We start from the raw sequence: 18281 nt of genomic DNA, 5'->3' as shown, positions 1-18281 counted from the left end.
TTTAAAATACTGTGCTTTAACACTTTTCTACATATTTTTGCTGATAGCCTTTGGTAGGGAATTTTTTTAAATTGCCTTTAAAATTAGATCTGTGCTTAGGAATTTGTTTTCCCATGAATGAGTCCTGCATTTATGAAAATGTTTCTGATACAAATGCAGAAAGACAGAAGCTCTCCAGAGTGGACAACTGGGCCAGTGAACCAGGCTAGTTAGTACTTATTAATTTAATGAAGTTCTGTTTGCAGTGGTAAATGGATTATGCATTTTGGAAATAAAAGTGTGCAGCCAGATGGCAAAGATGCAAAAATGGGTATTTTAAAATCTAACAAAATAGTTTGCATACTAAATGGGTCCAGTTAGGCCAAATAGATGAGTCAGTAAGCACATTGGACAGGTAATCAGCTTATAAAAATTTTCTTTCTGTAACACAATTTTATTAGACTGGGCATCACGGTGGAAGAGAGACCAGCTTGCCCTTCAATTAAGTCATTGCTAAATATTCACACTAAAGAAATTAATTCCAGGTCCATCAAGGATATGAAGTATTTCCCAGAGCAGGGAAATAGTAGAATGAAAAACATTGAACATAAAGATATGAGGAAAAGTCTAACTTCCTTTAAACCTAATCACTGCATCTGAAAAGCTAGTTAAAGGACAAGACATACTGAATAAATTAAAAATATAAACATTAGACATACATCTTTCTGTATGAAGCAAAATTTGAGTTGTGTACAGGAAATAGCAGTACAAAATATAATCAAATGTTATCCATAGGGGGTATCCCTGTTGGAAATACCCAAGACGCATATTAATTTTTGTTCAGGTTCTCTTAGAACTGCATTGTTTCACTTTTCTGTTTACTTTTAGAATGAGAAATACATTTGAATTATTTGATACATTCAAATAAATAGTATTCAAAGCCTCTTTATATAAGGAATTAGAACTGATGCTGCAGAAAGTAATTGCAGATTTTGTAAAGTTTTTTCATTATTCTGATATAAAAGAAATCTATGTTAGTACATAAATTTCCATGCCCTTCATTATTTGCGGTGAGATTCCCTGTGAGCTTCTCACTGAAGTTGGATATCTACATATCAGGTATTTTTGATTTTCCTAGGGGTTTCATACAGTACTGCATTTCTAGGTGTAACCATAAGAGTGATCCAAGTTCAAAGCAGGAGGAGGAAGCCCATCTTTGTCTGAATTTGTCAGAATCATATTCTTAGGAGACATTGGAACAGTAATCTGTCCTTGAAGCCATTTCCCTTATAATGTCTTGGGCTCCAATATCATCCATGGCAATAAGACACTGTATTAAATAAATATATATTTAATCTCTTGTATTCTTTAACTTGGGTGTGTATGGTGGAGTTTTTGAAGCATGTCTGAAAAATATTTATAGTCTGAGTCCTTAGGATAAAAATAATTTAAATCTAGTTGCGTTTGGTGCACTAATAAAACCCAGTGTTGATTCTCAGAAAATTGTGGAGATAAAATCAAAACCAGTTAAAAACATCTGCTGGTTTGGATAGTGTTGGGATGCATATTTTCTAATGAACAAAAAATGCATTATGTGTGAAATTTGGCTTAACTGGTAATAATTGATATAAAAAGGTGCTTTCTTTCCCCATTTCCTCCCTTTCCACCTTTCTTCTCTTTCCCGTCACTTTATCCCCCTTCTTCTTTTACCCTACTTTTATCCTCCTACCTCTTTTTCCTTCCTTTCCTCCACCTTTTCACTGTTTTACCCCTGCCTTTCCCCTCTTCCCCTCTTCTACCCTTTCTCTCTCTTGCTCTCTCTCTCTCTCTGAATTTTTTCCTATAAATGTGAAAAATTCTCCATCTCTTCCCATGTCTGAGCAAGATAAATGAACTAATTTAAAATATTTTTCATGCCTCATCTGTCCACTCCAGAAGCTGTTCAATGAGCTTGGATTGGGAGCTTTCATGCCAATAGTCTGCAGTGAACAGTTGTAATATTTTGAAATAAGAATGTTGTTTCCATGGCAAACTTGGAACACTTTGCAGCTATGCTGATATCCACATACTTTTGGGTTTATGCAAGAAGGATGATACTTTCTTAACCAAAAAAGTATACGATACTTTCTTATCCAAAAGGTAATTTGCTTACATGTCCACAATAAAGATATCATACTGTTCTTTTATTTATTTTATTCTCTTGAGGAAAGTAACGGGGAAAAAATTAAAGATGGAGGGATGAAAAGCATTTAAAATACAATGGGTTCTGCGTTTTTTGCCAATAATTATTTTAACCAGTAAGTATATTAACAACTAATATGTTTCCGTCTAGAGAGAACAATGATTTGTTGAATTTTTATAGTGGCTAAACACTCTAAGGCAAGACTCACCTCTTCTGCATCTGATTCTCTGAATATTTACCTAGTGAAGTTAGTACAGAACTTAGAAATGAAGGAAACATTTAGAAATAGCTTTCTGTTTCTGAGATACTACAATTGATTCATTTTAGATTGTAGAATTTTTATAAACTTCTTATACTTAATCCATTTTAATATGTTTTAAAAATATCATACATTTTCTGTGCTGCCTTATCACTTTTGTCTGTTCAAATTTTCTGGTTAGGTATAATGTTAACATCAACTCTGCTGAAAAACAGGTCTTGACTTTTGGGTAAAGGCTTCAGAAATAATATTTTCTTTGTGATCTATGGAGTCATAGCTCACAAAGAAAGCTTTTTAGGACTGAAAAGTAAACTTTCAGTGATACAGTACATGTTAAACTTATGTGTGCCTTGACCTCATCCTCAAGCAAAAAAACCCCAAACAACAAGACTCAAAAAAAGAAGCTCACACCAAACAAAAAATACCCCATACAGCTGTAACTCTGAAATAGCCCTCTATTCCAAATTTTGACTTATTTGGTTGTTTATATGCTATTTTTAGTACCTTGAAATTGCACAACTCATATTTGCTTGATTTACTGTAGGGATGACAGGTATTTCATGGCCAGTAACATAAGTAGACTAAATGTTTTTACTTATCCTAATTTTCTAGAAGTGTATTCTGTCCACAGCAGCTTCCCTTCAACAGAGAACAACTTGACAGACAGCTGTGGCCTCATTCAGTGTGCTTCACAAGCACAATATTTTCCTTCCCAGAGGCAAAGTGCATTCACCTACATAATTGGCCATGACCCCTTTTTGCCCAGAGGACATATACTGAAGTCCATTCCTGTCTTCTAATCTTTAAAGATGCAAAGCAGCACATTACTGTCATGCTAGTAGGTAGAAGGAATTTTGATACGTGTGCTTTTATTGTCATCAGAGGTTTCTTTTTGAGCCTGACAAAGATTCTTGTTTCTGAGCATTGAAACTTGTGTATCTTAAATTCTGTATGTTTGTCTCTTTAGTATTACTGGTGTTTTTTGGTGTCTGTGTGGAAATACATTTTTAGTTTATGGATATTACCATACTGACTTGTCATTCTCAAAAGGATAGTTTATTAGATGGTGGTAACTTTATTTTGATGGAAACTGTCTTTGTATTTCTTAATTTCATAAATTCTTTTTGGGATATTGCTAAGAATATAATCCTTTCAATGCTGCCTCTTGGTGGTCTAATTTAAATTGCTATCTTACTAGAATGGCAAATTTCTGTGTGTTTGGATGTGTTTATATGAAGTACCATAATGCAATCATTAAAAAATAAAGGATGTAGAACTGTAGTGCTGATTTCTGTACTATGTATAAATAAGGATGTTACTCAGAGCAATGCTTTGCATTAAATGGCAGCTCATGAAGAATTGGAGCCTGAAATGGCCATACAGATTCTTAAAGTTCTGGATTTGTTGTCTGTTAAAGACTCTTCTGAGTTGGCAAATTCTAGATGTCTTCTCTAAATACTTTGTGTAGCCATGGTCTATTTTCTGGAGTATCTGTTGCTTTTGAAATTGAATTATACAAAGTTTGCCGCTGGAATTTAGCTTGATTGACTTTGCAGGAAAACCAGTGAGGATCATGATGGAAAAGTTAAGCATAATCAACAGTGTGCCCTTGCATCAGGGGACAGACTGCATCCAGGCCATGATTTATAATAGTGTAGCTACACTATGAGGCCCAGGGTATTGATCCATCCTTCTCTTTTAATTGACTTCTGTTAAGACAGCACCTGGTCTGCCTTTTATTGACATATGGGAACAAGTCCAATGAAAGGTCACTGAGATGGTTGGGTCTGGAGCACAGAATGTGTACAGAGGGATTGAAGAAACTGGGTGTGTTCAACCTGGAAAAGAGACACCTTTTTGCAAAGATTTCACTGCTGCTTATACTGAGGTAGTCAGAGGATACAGGCAAGAGGGAGAGGGATGCTTGTTGGAGGTGCGTGGTGGTAGCTTGAGAGGCAAAGAACACAAATCAGAACATGGTAAATTCCAGCGTTGTGAAAAGAGTTTTTTACTATGAAAGGTGATAGCTGAACACTTGAACAGGTGCCCAGCAAGGTTCAGGGAACTTAGTCTTTGTAGATGCGCCGAAGTCAGCTGGATGGGCCTTATGCAACCTGATTTAGGTCTGCTTTGTCAGTGTTGTTCTACATGAGCTCTGGAGCTCCCCACCAACCTCCATTATTATTTGGAATGGTTTTTCCCTTGTTTTGCACAGTTGTTTTGTCTCTCTGCCACACAGTGGGGTTTAGAAGTGTGTGACTGAATGACTGTAGTGCAGAAAAAAACCTGGACTTGACCATTGCCTTAAATTCCAATAATGCCTATGGGAATCAGCTGGAAAAAGTGCAGTTAAAGTATAATAGAGGGGATGCCTGGAGGCTGCAGCAGTGAGGCAGTGAAATGATGCCTCATCACCTTTTCAGCCTAAATGGCATTTCACAGCTTGTCAGATATTTTAGCCTTAGTGTAAATGGTGAATCTATTCAAACTAGTCTATGCAAATTGGAAGAAAGTTTTAATAAAAAGGTTTTCTTCCTGAAGAATAAAGAAAAGGAGATTCTTTCCAACCTCCTGTATTAATCTTCTTGAAATTTTGCCCTTCCAATACTAGCATCAATCATTTCTTGTTCATTTGTTCATTTCAGGATGCCTGAAAGGTGCCCTGAATACAGGCACAGTGATTCTAAAAAAAAATCTTTTTAATCTTGTGAGTTTGTTATAGTACAGTCTGGAGGATAAAAGGGTGAAAATCATGAGGAAAAAAGCCCACAAGATCTGCAACATTCCAAACCTACAGGGGAAGAAACATTGCCTGGAAAAAAGATTTGATTTGTCTCTAATAAAAATGTGTGTAAAAAATACATGACTACGTAAAAACTACAATTAAGACAAAATCTTGAGAGGCTCCTTATAAACTGTGGGCTCACAGTCACGTATTACTATTTCTGAGAGCGGGTGTGTATGAAGTGGATAAAAGATGAGTTGGGATGACTATATTTTCGGTGTCACCTGATGTATATGAATCTGGAAGAAAGAGGCATTTATTCTTGTGTGCAGTGAATATGTGCTAGCAGAATATTCCCTATGTATATAGTATGTATATAGAGATTCTTCTTTTTAAAGAAGGTGTTGGTGATTGAATGTTTTCTGTTTAGTACTTGTAAATAAAACTGAGGAGATAGTAGAGGTATGTTTATGTGGTATTTTCATCAGTAGATCTCTATGGTAGGATTAGAGACATCTCAAGTACTTTCAGAGTATCTCTGACAGTGTAGAGTGCTAATAGTACTGCTCTATCCTGAAAAAAAGTAGGGACTTAATGGCAGTGCTTGGTGTTGGAATGTTGTTATGAATTTGAGAAGTTCAAGAATACTGAAAATAAATATACAGCAGTTTATTTCTCAAGATATGACATAGCCATAGATATGGTGATTGTGAGATCACAGCTGAAGCTCTATCTGGGCCTTTTCTTTCTTACCTTTTGCCTCACAACACTTGTTTTACCAGGTACTGAGACTGCGTAATGTATCACAGAAGCACAAACCCTTTCATGTATTTTCAAAAAAAGTACTTCTTCACCAAGTGGTTTCTTTTCTTTGATTCTTTTTCTTTCTCTTTTAACCTGCTGTTTAATGACTTTTAATCACACAGTCCATGCTTCAGAAGAAACCAGATTTTTCTCACCTCTGGACTAGATTTTTATCTTCCCTCTCCTATTAATTAAAAGCTATTATTACCTTAATGGTTTGGTTGAAATAATTGATGAATACTGTATTTATATGTGTTGGGAAGTCCTGGTAGTTTTTTATCAGCTGTTAAAATTGTATTTTGAATCATGTGTATCTGTCTCGATTTCAATATCTTTTCATGTTTAATTCAAAATTAAACAACTTATAAGTTCATTCATTGAGAGTAGACCCAAAACAACATTATCACGGAGTTACTAGAGAATAGGATTACTGTCTCTAATTGCTGCTGATGCATAAGTGTTGTGTTTACTTCTCTGCTGAAATTTACAACTAAAAGAATTTTGCCTACATCTAGATAATGTCTGCCATCTTTAATTTACCATAGCCCCATACTATAGGCAGACTTACTGAACAGTAAGATCTAGGGCTTTTCCCCCTGGTTGTTATGTTTGAAATATCAGAGGGATGCAAAATAGTCTCTTGTTACTTTCTATAACAACATTCCTAGTTAATTTTATATAATTGCCTGAACATGCTGAACAATGAAGTAGAATATATTATCTAACAAACTCTTTCTTCACATGTTCTGATGCTGTCAGTTTCATAGCTCCAACACTCATCTTGGTTTAAATTAATTGGGAATAAAGGGAAACATAAAATGTAAAAACAGTAATGAGTTTGTTTCCATAGAAACATACCATGCTCTCTGCCAAAATTAAGTGCTGACTTTGTATTCTAAAAGATAGTTATGCAGACAACACTTGCTCACTGATCTGCAGATAATGTGTCAAATGTCTTCATCATATTCATCTTCTGACTGTGCTACGCATCGTTAACAAATCTTTGTGCCAGTACCAACCCTTGCTGTAATCTTTGTCACTTTTATTCCATGTTCTGGCTTTGGAATGGAGAAGAAAAAGATTAGTTTCACTGTGCATTTTATATTGTAAGTCTCAGGTTATAACAGCTGATAAGCTTATGAACCTCCTTCTGCCAATATTCTCTGTAAAATCTTCACTCTGTTAAAAATCTGTGCGTATCTATGGGTAGTATTGCTTACAAAAGGGCTGACTTCTCATATCTAGGGTGTGGTTATACATAGTAGCAATTTTTGCTTGTCTGGTAATATAAATTCTGAGGCAAAGTAGGCTCATTATAAAATGAAGATATGATAAAGCAGACATTATAGAAAAAAAGAGGTGATTTTTCACTAATTTTCTTAATTTTTCAGCAGTGTCTCTGTCTTATTATTTCAAATGATATCTAGAAGACAGAAAGCCAGCAAATATATAAGAGGGTGAGAATATACAAATCAGTTACTGACTAGTAGTTACTAACCATCTGCAGAGTACCACCAGCAACAGAACTCTTATGGAATGATTTTTAGTAGTATTTGAAAATCTAGTAATTTTTTGAGTCTCTCTTGAAATAGCTTCTTTTTGTAGCATTTAATGCTTTACTGCAGTGAACTCCTTCACGTAAGTAATTTTGATTGCCAAGACATAGAGATAATTTTGGGGAGAAATTAGTACTCAAAATTGTTTCCTAAAATCCGTCCCTGGCTTTTTGCTGCGACCTCAGCTTGTGCTTATTTTCATAAATCCTTCCATCAGAAAACACTGCTACTGTGATTAATTCATGATCCTTTTAGGGACTGGAATTTTATTTGCAAATACCATTTTTTTTGAAGGAAGCAATTTCTAAATCTTTAAATAAGGATGCATAAAAATTATTATAAAAGTTACCAGTGGGCTGTCTTTTGCAAAATGCTGACATCCGGTTTCCTCAAGCTTGTTCTCTAAAATCCATTCTGTTTATAGATTTGCAGACTATTAACATTAAAGAGCTATTACGTGATGATGAAATTCATTTGCAGCAGAATATTTTTCTTTTGGGGGGCAAAAAGAGGTCATTTCACAATCTAGAAAATTGCAGTACATTGTTCTGTCCTATATTCTTAAATCTCCAGTTATATAAACAATTTTATTTATTCTCCAATTCATTTTGCGTCTGGATCTCTGATTAAGATTGATCCTCAGTCTCTGCTTTGCACTAATATCTAGCAATCATTAAATCAAAATTACATTCTTCCTAGCTGTCTGGAATTGCTTTAGCTGATAGGAACAGCTGTAGTTTCAAGCTACTGAAAAACTGTCATTTGGGCATTGAATTAGCATTATTGTATTTTAGAAAATGTGTTCATGGTATGTCAAGTTTGTTCATTTCAAAAGTAGCAAACTTAAGTACTTAAATACAAGGTTAGCCCTGAGAGAGAAGTGTTTAGACCTTTTGATTTGCAGGAATAGTTTGGGATTGGTTCTATTCTATATGATTCCTTCATTTTACAAACTTATGAAAGTCAGAATTTAGGGAAGAGTTGGGGGGAGAGTGAAACCTCAGTCTTCACAGCCAGTAGTTCCCTTTCTTCTCTTGTGATTCTGATGCCTTTTTCCTTTGGTGACTTTCGGTGGGATTGTTTTAATTCTTTTTTGTACATTTTTGTACAGTTTACTACTTATAGCTAATAAACAATTTGGTATGTAGTTCAACTGATATTCCAAAAAGTCTATGCAAAACAGATTTTTTTATAGCTTACTCTACTTTTGGTTTATGTGTTTTGATTTTATTTATCAATTGATGTGGATTGAGTATTCAATGTATAGTTTCAGATATGAAGGGGTTTTTTCTCTTACATCTGGATGGGGGGCCATGTTGTCTTAATAAAGTTATGCAAGCTGTAGTTTTGCTTGAACACTGGACTTTTATGTGTACTTTTAAAAATTTGTGGCTCAGTTTGAGAGTCATTGTAAAGCTGAGATACATCTGTGTCACCCTCAATGTCATGCTTGTACAAAGAACACAGCATCTTACATAAAATAAGAAACATATTTCTTTATTTGTAAATCTTGATTACTTTCCTGCGTTCTTGAAAGAAGAATGGTTTTCTTAGTTCTTCTGGTATTCTTTAAGCACAGGGAGGTATTTTTTTATTTTCCTACAAGTACAGTAACATTTTTCCACCTGTTCATATCCATGATTTAATCCATTTGATATCTGAAGAGTGTATGAGTGTAGCACAAAAGATTAATGTGGGTTTGGAGTTAACTGATATAACAATTACCTTCCTTGTATTTGGCAGTGAGATAGATTTATTGCACGTTAAAATGGGATTTTTTTCACTTTCATCATGCAAACTTTGGTCTGCATACACAGAAGTACTTATGACCAAGCAGTGTTCCTTTTGTATAAGAGTTAATTTGAAGCAACTTTACTCTTCATCAAAATTACACCAACATGACTGAAATAAGAATATAGTCAATAGTAATTGGACAGCTTGTTTTTTAATAATTACTTTGTATTTTAATAACTAATTTCAGTACTTTCAAGCTGAAACTCTGAAAAGCATTGTGAGAAATGTTTTCTCATACTATGCCAGTTCATTTGACATGTTCTCATTAAATTCTCTTAAGGGAGGGATGAAGTTTTACTCTTAATTTCTGAGGATTGGCTATGGCTATGTCATTTAGTTTGTTGCATAGATGTCAGTTTTCCTGATTACATTTCCAGCTTCCCTTTCAGCATTTCTTGCTGTCTTGTGTAATATTGCTCTTATTTTTTCACCTTTTCTTCTTCTGGAAAGTAATAAACTTTAAAATATTAATTTAGAAGAGCAGTTGTATGTATATGGAGTTGTAAGTTCATCTTTGTTCTAAAGCTTTACTCATGTAGTGTAGTTTTGGATTTTTGCATTTCCCGAGGTTTTATAACACTTTAGTAAGATACAGGAGAAACTTACAACCACATTTTAATGTTTACATGTTTGCTCCCTTGTGCACGTGCAGCCGGTAATTTAAGGGGACCAGCATTTCCTGCTCTACTGTTACAGTTTCTTTGGTTAACACTAGCTGAGATGTACTTTATTTCTTTTTTTAATTCTCTGCATTTTGTTTGAACTACATTTTCAGGGTGTTTATTTCAGAACACATGTGGAACTTTTTTGTGTGCGGTCTTGGTTTTGGAGTTTTTTTCCTTGGTTGTGTGATTGTTTGGGGTTGTGGTTGGTTGTTTTTTCTTTGTTTGGGGGGTTTTTAATATTCATAAGTGCTTTGGTCTTTCTTCTTCCATTAATCTGATTGTTGACTTTCTGTATATCTGTATGAAAAAGCATTTAAGAGGACCTCTGTTATTTATATGAACTCAGTATCTAGGTATTACACATACTAGATTTCAGTTGTATTTTCTATCTGGAATTTCCACTTAGTAGGTTCTGAATACGTATATATAAAAGAAATCTCTAAGCTCCCTTGGAAAACAGTTACTCCACCTACCTGAAAATGATCTCATTTGCACATGAATACAAACACACAACAAGATATCAGCCCATGAGCGAAATTTCTGAAATATTTCTTTTAAGGCAAATCGTCTTTACCACTTACTAGTCTTTAAACCAAATGGTGCTACAGTAGAGCTGAATTCAGGTCCTTTTAGTGAGTGATAGCTAAAATTTTTCCCTAATTTCAGAGGCACTACTCTTCATTTCTGCTTGTGCAAAGCCATGCAAGCAGTTCACAGAATCACAGAAATTCAAGGCTAGAAGAGACCTGTAAGATCATCAAGTCCAACCCATGTTCTAACAATTCAAATAGATCATGGCAGCAAGTGCCACATCCAGTCTTTTTTTGAACTCTTCGAGGGATGGTGACTCTACCACCTCACTGGGTAGATGATTCCAGTATCTGACCACTCTTTCTGTAAAATACTTCCTTCTTAATTCTAACTTACATCTCCCTTGATGCAGCTTGAGACTGTGTCCTCTTGTTCTGTCTGTTGTCGCCCGGAGAAAGAGACCGACCCCCAGCTCACCACAGCCACCCTTCAGGAAGTTGAAGAGAGTGATAAGGTCACTCCTGAGTCTCCTTTTCTCCAGGCTGAACAACCCCAGCTCCCTCAGTCGTTCTTCATATGGCTTGTGTTCCAAGCCCCTCACCAGCCTCGTTGCTCTCCTTTGGACACTCTCAAGCATCTCAATGTCCCTCCTAAAGTGAGGGGCCCAGAACTGGATGCAATACTCCAGGTGAGGCCCCCCCAGTGCTGAGTACAGGGGAAGAATGACCTCCCTGCTCCTGCTGGCCACACCGTTCCTGATACTGGCCAGGATGCCATTGGCCTTCTTGGCCACCTGGGCACACTGCTGGCTCATGTCCAGCCGACTGTCAACCAGCACCCCCAGGTCCCTTTCCACCTGAGCACTGTCCAGCCACACCGTTCCTAGCTTATATCGGTGCAGGGGGTTATTGTGGCCGAAGTGCAATACTCGGCACTTGGACTTATTGAAGTTCATCCCATTTGATTCTGCCCATCCATCCAACCGTTCCAAATCTCTCTGCAGAGCCCTACGTCCCTCTAACAGATCTACACACGTTCCCAATTTAGTGTCATCAGCAAATTTGCTAATAAAGGACTCTAAACCCTCGTCCATGTCATCAGTAAAAATATTGAACAGAACTGGCCCCAGCACAGACCCCTGAGGACACCACTGGTGACTGGTTGCCAGCTGGATGCAGCACCATTCACCACCACTCTCTAGGCCCGGCCACCCAGCCAGTTCTGAACCCAGCACAGAGTGCTCCTGTCCAAGCTGTGGGCTGCCAGTTTGTCTAGGAGTAAGCTATGGGAGACAGTGTCAAAGGCCTTGCTGAAATCCAAGTAAACAACATCTACAGCCTTCCCTGCATCCACTAGGTGGGTTACCTGGTCATAAAAGGTGACCAGGTTGGTCAAACATGACCTACCCCTCCTAAATCCACGCTGGCTGGGTCTGATACCCTGGCCATCCTGCAAATTTTGCATGATGGCGCATAATATAAACTGTTCCATTATTTTGCCAGGTACAGAGGTCAGGCTGACTGGTCTATAATTGCCAGGATCCTCCTTTGCACCTTTTTTGTGAATGGGTATCACATTGGCCAGCTTCCAGTCGTCCGGAACCTCACCAGTGAGCCATGACTGTTGGTAAATGATGGAGAGTGGCTTTGCAAGCTCATTTGCCAGCTCTCTCATTACCCTGGGGTGGATCCCGTCTGGTCCCATAGATTTATGAGTATCCAAGCATTTCAGTCGTTCTATGACTGCCTCCTCTTGGATAACGGGGGGACCATTCTGCTCCCTGTCACCATCAACCAGCCCAGGTGGGCAGGTGTCTTGAGGACAAGTCATCTTCCCATTAAAAACTGAGGCAAAATAGGCATTAAACACTTCTGCCTTCTCCTCATCTGCAAATACTAACTTCCCACCTTTGTCCAATGAAGAACAAAGGCTGGTCTTACCTTTCTTCCTACCATTAATATATTTATAAAAACATTTTTTATTATCCTTAACAGTAGTCGCCATTCTGAGTTCGAACTGAGCTTTGGCCTCCCTAATTTTTTTTCTGCATGCTCTAGCAGACTTGTGGAATATTTCCTTAGAGACTTGACCCTTCTTCCAACTCTTATACATCCTCTTTTTATTCTTAAGTTCCTCCAAGACCTCCTTTCCCAGCCAGGCTGGACGTTTACCCCATTGACCGATCTTTCGGGACACAGGGATGGTCTGTTCCTGTGCCCTCAAGATCTCTGTTTTGAGGTATGCCCACCCTTCCTGAACTCCTTTGTTTTTAAGGGCTGCTTCCCAAGGGATGCTCTGAATAAGTCTCCTAAACAGGCCAAAGTCTGCCCTCCAGAAGTCCAATGCAAGAGTTTTACTGGTGCTCTTCCTGACTTCACCAAATATTGAGAACTCTATTATTTCATGATCACTCTGCCCCAAACGACCTCCAACCACCACATCTCCCACCAGCCCATCTCTGTTTGCAAACAGCAGATCTAACATAGTCCCTCCCCTGGTGGGTTCATCCACCAGCTGCAACAAAAAGTTGTCCTCCATACATTCTAAGAATTTCCTGGACTGCCTCTTTACTGCTGTATTAAGTTCCCAGCAGATGTCTGGTAGGTTGAAGTCACCCACAAGAACAAGGGCTGATGATCTTGAGACATTGCCTAACTGCTTATAAAATAAGTCATCTACCTCTTCTTCCTGGTCGGGTGGACGATAACAGACTCCCAGTATGGTGTCAGCCTTGTTGGCCTTCCCCTTTATTCTTACCCATAGACATTCAACTCCATCTTCCTTAGTTTCAATTTCGATGGCATCAAAAGTTTGCTTAATGTAAAGGGCCACCCCTCCTCCTCTTCTACCTTTCCTATCTCTTCTGAAGAGCTTCTATCCATCCAGTGCAGTACTCCAGTTATGTGAGTCATCCCACCACGTTTCTGTGATGGCAACTACGTCACAGCTCTGCAGTTGCACCATGGCCTCCAGCTCTTCTTGTTTATTGCCCAAACTGCGTGCATTGGTATACATGCACCTCATCTGGGCTACTGAGTTCACCCCTATCTTAGCCTTGCAATTTTCAAAGTTCACTTTCAAAGGGTGAACATGAGGGCAGAACTTGAAGAGTTCACATTCAGAGTAATACAGGAACTAGAACCAGTGAGCTTGACAGGGCTAGCCCTTACCAAAAGTATTATTTCTGTCACAAATTGCATACCAGAAGCCATTAAAACTATTTAAGTGCTGAATTATACAATAAAATTTCTTATGGTTTTAAGCAGAATATGAAAATCAAGAAACAATGGAGAATAAAGTTCTTTGGTTACCTCTGAATAAGAATTAGATGTGAGTTAACAGTAAACACTTTGAATTACTAATCATGCAGCAAAACCACCCCAAAATTATTTTTACTTATGTTCTCAGCATAAGCAATGAGTGTGTTTAGCAATTTGGTGGGCAGCAAATTTAGAAGAAATGGAATTAAGCAATATTCTGACTATGTTTTATTGAATTTATTGTTTTGTGTCATTGCATAAAATGTGTTTATAATAGCTGAGATAATTTCATGAACATCAATAGCATTTGTATTTTTGTTAGCCACGATGAGAGATATCAGAGGATAATTCTCATATGTGATATAAAACAGTTGTCCATAGAAGTTACTGGTGTAATATTCTGTCTAGTATGCTTGCTAATGCCTCATAGTGGCAAGGTACAGTTCGTCTTGTACTGCCTTTTTTAGTATATTAGAACGTACTAGTCAGACTTAGTTTATGTAGCTTATATCCCTTTGTCTTCTTTTCCTGTTGGCTCATTACCTGTGCCACTTACAAAAGAGTGACATTGTTTTGATGTGGTCTTCTTTTTGGCAAAAGGGAAAAAAAACCCAGTGTGTCTTGGTACCAGTAAGGCTGTTGACATGATGTTTGAATATATGGCATGACGAAATACAGCCTACTGTATTGACATTATGTTAAATACTCAACCAATGAAAACCAGGATAAAAAATAAAAATGGTCTTAGGAACAGCCTTCAGCTGTATAATTATGGAAAGGCTTGAAATAAAATGTCTCTAACTTAGAGGTGATTTATCCTCTGTTACAGGCTATCTGAGGATGTTGTAGAAACTGTTTCCTGAATGTGTTAGATTAGGCATTTACAAAGACATATATATTTAGTCTAGCTTCATAGTAGGGAGCTAAGTCAAATGATATGTGGAAGTCCTGTTTAGCCTGACATTTCAGTTGCACCTATTGTCTTTATTTTTGAGTCTTGTTGTTGTTTTTAGTCAAATAATGTAAAGGGTTTTGGATTTATGAATTTTAGGAGGAATAGGTTAATTTTCAGAGTATGGAATTTAAAATTAAACTTTTAAACATCTATCTGTCTATCTAGCTCTGTGTTTTCTTGCTGTAGCATTGGAACACATTTAGATAAAAAGGCAAAAATGCTATGTATTAATTATATTACTAAGTTGCCTTGTAATTAGTAACTGCTGTTCCTTTCACTGTGTATATTGCAAGATAAAAAATGTATTCATTTGATCACAAATAATTTTTTGGTCTTTGAGTTACTTGCAGGAGTCATTGAAGTTGGAGTAATACAGAAAATATTCTGTTTATTTTGCTCCTACAGAAATGTATCTTCTGCAGGCACAGAGTTAAGAAAATCTCTGGTGCCTGCATTCAGTGTTCATATGGACGCTGCCCAGCATCCTTCCATGTTACCTGTGCCCATGCTGCAGGAGTGCTGATGGAACCTGATGACTGGCCATATGTTGTCTACATCACATGTTTCAGGCACAAGATCAGCCAAAATGTGGTAAGAAATACATTTTCTTATTTGTTAAAAAATGGAATTGCTGAATTAAAGTACGTTTCCAGAGAAAATGAAGGAGAGAATCCACACTAAGTATTATCATAATTCTATCTATCATACTTTCATGCATAGCAGTCTTTTACAGCTTGAAGGATTTTCGTTATGCTGTTACCTGGGAGAAGTTATACCTGATATGCCTAACATGTTTTTTAATTTAAAGTCCTTGTTGAGTATATTGTTTTGACAGCCAGAACAAATCTCTGAGTTCTCTGTTTTGTTAACCTGAAGTGTATTATAAATACCCAGATCACAATATCTTACAAATACTCACAGATCCTGTGAGATAATGGATGTGGTGTATGTATAAAATCTTTGTTCTGCAGCCAAAGAGTCTCTTGAAAAATATTCAATTATAATTATTCTGTCATCTGGCAAAGTAACACTGGCATGCCATGAAAATTCATGTTATGACTGCCTTTTTATTTCTATTATGTGCTGAGGAAGAGCCTTTAATTTTAGATGAGACACAATCAAGAATTAGTTTAGTGTCTTTTACTTGAATAAATGGTTAGGATCTCAGTTAAGAGAGAACTTACACTATTCATCTTGGGCTTTTAAAGCTGTATTTTGCTTCCTAGCAAACCAGAAGGATTTAACATAGGCTTACTAAGGAAAAATCTTGGAAAGTTAGTCAAGTTATAGTCAAGTTGCAATTTTTTTTCTCCTTTATGCATTAGAAATGAAAGGCATAAACCCAGGTAATGTCTGTATCATGGATGTTGATCTCTCAAGAACTTGTCAGTGAATCATTGGTCTTAATGACAAGACTTAATAAGACTACTGAAGGGTAGGATTTCTTCCAAGTGTACTAAATTATAATGCCTCCCAACTGGAGTAACCAGTCCCGAGTATTCAAGTTGCAGGTGACATTTTTTAAAGGGAGACATATTGTTCATCCCTGTTTAAAATTTCCATAGAATTGTTATTTTTTATAATACTTTTGTTTTCCAAAATGAACACATTAAACCAGCACACTTAATGTGGTTTTAATTTCTTGCAAACATTTCCCAAGAAAATTAGTTTGGTTTGAAAAACAAACAAACTTAAACTTCTATCTGTACAGGCAATTTAAGATTCTGTACTTGGGGTTTTTGGGGGGAAAAAAAGAAGGTTGAAAATTACTAGATTAAATTCATGGCCAATAAAAATAGTGCCAACATTTCCCAAATGTTTTCTAGTATCTTTTTGACACAAGTCTTTATAATCTAGGTAGTGAGATTTGCATCAGTCCCGTAAATTCCATGTTTTCTTAGTGATTTTCTTGACCTATATTAGGTAGTTTAGAAGAAAAGAAATCCCATCAACTATGGAAAAAAAACAGGATTTTGTGTGGCTATTGCTTAAGGGATTGTGTGGAGGACATAGAAAGTGTTTTGGAATGAGACTATTACATTTTTTCATGAAACTCAGCCCTAACTTTTTTGAAAAGATTCACTGTTATTACCCTTTTTTTCCCCCACTGGCTCAGCTAAAATTCAGGTTCGCAGAAGAGAAATAGAAGTTATGCTTTTGTGTTTTCAATTGGGCCAAAATTTGGAAAGAGCAGATACTTCGTTAAAGAATGTTTTTCTGTAAAATTCTTATCTTACTCCTCAGACAAACGAGATTGCCGTATGTTTTTAAATGCTTGGGTTTATACTCTGTCTTTTGGATAATTAATCTAATCGCATCTTTAAGCCTTCAGAAGTTTTCTCACCATTGGTTCTCTTGGTATGCTTTTCTTAGCTTTTAGCTGTTCCTTCATGCAGAAATAGCATTGCTCTTCACCATTAGGCATAGCAATGTATCTTACTTCTAATCAACTTCTTTTTTGCCTGTTGTTTCAGTTTCCTGGCTTAGAAGCAGAACAGGAAGTCATGCAGACTGAAATATTATACTCACTTAGCAAATTTTTACAGAAGTCAAATAGATTATCTTGTCAGTAGGAAAAAAAAATCTCTTCTGGTATTTAGCAGAAAGCATTGTTCCTAAAGCAAGGACACTATTATTTCTCCTATTTCAAGAAAAAAAAAAGTCTGATTTTTTATTAATATAGACTCTAAATATTGTATCTAAATGCTCAGTGACTACCTTTGTACTAACTTGGTGTTTGCTGCTTTCTTCAAGCTTAAAAAAAAAAAAAAAAAAAAAACCAAAAACTCAACAATCAAAGTATGACTTTTGGGCACTAGGAAAAATTGTGGCATATACCTATAGTGGTATTTTAATATGTGAATGAATGAGGGTTTTCAACAAAAAAGGCCTACCTAAACAGATAAATGTTTATTATTACTATTATTAGCAGATCTCTTCACCCCAAGCAAAGGATTATTGTAGTGAGGATGTAGAGTATGCATCCAACTTATTTATGCCTGTGAACTCAAGCACAATTTTTCAACATACATTCATAAGCCTTTTTCACTGTGGATCAGGTTTTGTATTGTCTTCAGTATTTTAGAGTGCCTTTTTGTTGTCAGTCATTGAAAACACTGGTGGGGTCTTCTGAAGAAAAATCCTCAAAGAGAAAATCAAAAGGGAAAACAATAATCCTTGAATAAATCTGATGCTACCAAATGGTGTAAATAAGAACTGGAGTTTTAAAATGTTTGTATGTTCAAAAGTATTTTTCCATGTTCATAGACTCAAAACTAAGCCTACCTCTTATATTTGCTGAAGGTATAGCTTTAGAAATAACACAAAAATTTGCTAGCAGAACAGTTTTTTCTATATGAAGTGTTTTGGGTGTTTGCTGTCATTGCCTATGTTATTTTTTGTGTAAATTGGACTATCAATATGCAAGGAGGGCTCTGTGATTTGGTACTTTCAGGTTGTGGTTTGGATTTTTTTTCCTTTTTTTCTTCTTGACTGTGCTTGTTTCTGAGCAAGAAGCATATCCCTCACACATTTCTGTCATCAAAACTGCAAGAACATGTGGAAGTACAGT

General features: G+C 36.5%; 1 protein-coding gene across 1 annotated transcript in view; it reads left to right on the top strand.

Annotated features, from left to right (window-relative positions):
• Positions 1-18281, top strand: part of KDM4C (lysine demethylase 4C) — a 249926-nt gene that overhangs the window by 202576 nt on the left and 29069 nt on the right. Inside the window, exon 18 of the mRNA XM_058823279.1 lies at positions 15116-15301. Within this exon, the coding sequence (XP_058679262.1) occupies positions 15116-15301 (186 nt within the window). The remainder of the gene's footprint in view (positions 1-15115; positions 15302-18281) is intronic.

The sequence above is a fragment of the Ammospiza caudacuta genome, chromosome Z (assembly GCF_027887145.1).
Source record: "Ammospiza caudacuta isolate bAmmCau1 chromosome Z, bAmmCau1.pri, whole genome shotgun sequence".
Lineage (NCBI taxonomy): Eukaryota > Metazoa > Chordata > Aves > Passeriformes > Passerellidae > Ammospiza > Ammospiza caudacuta.
This window is presented reverse-complemented; position numbering and strand designations above follow the sequence as displayed.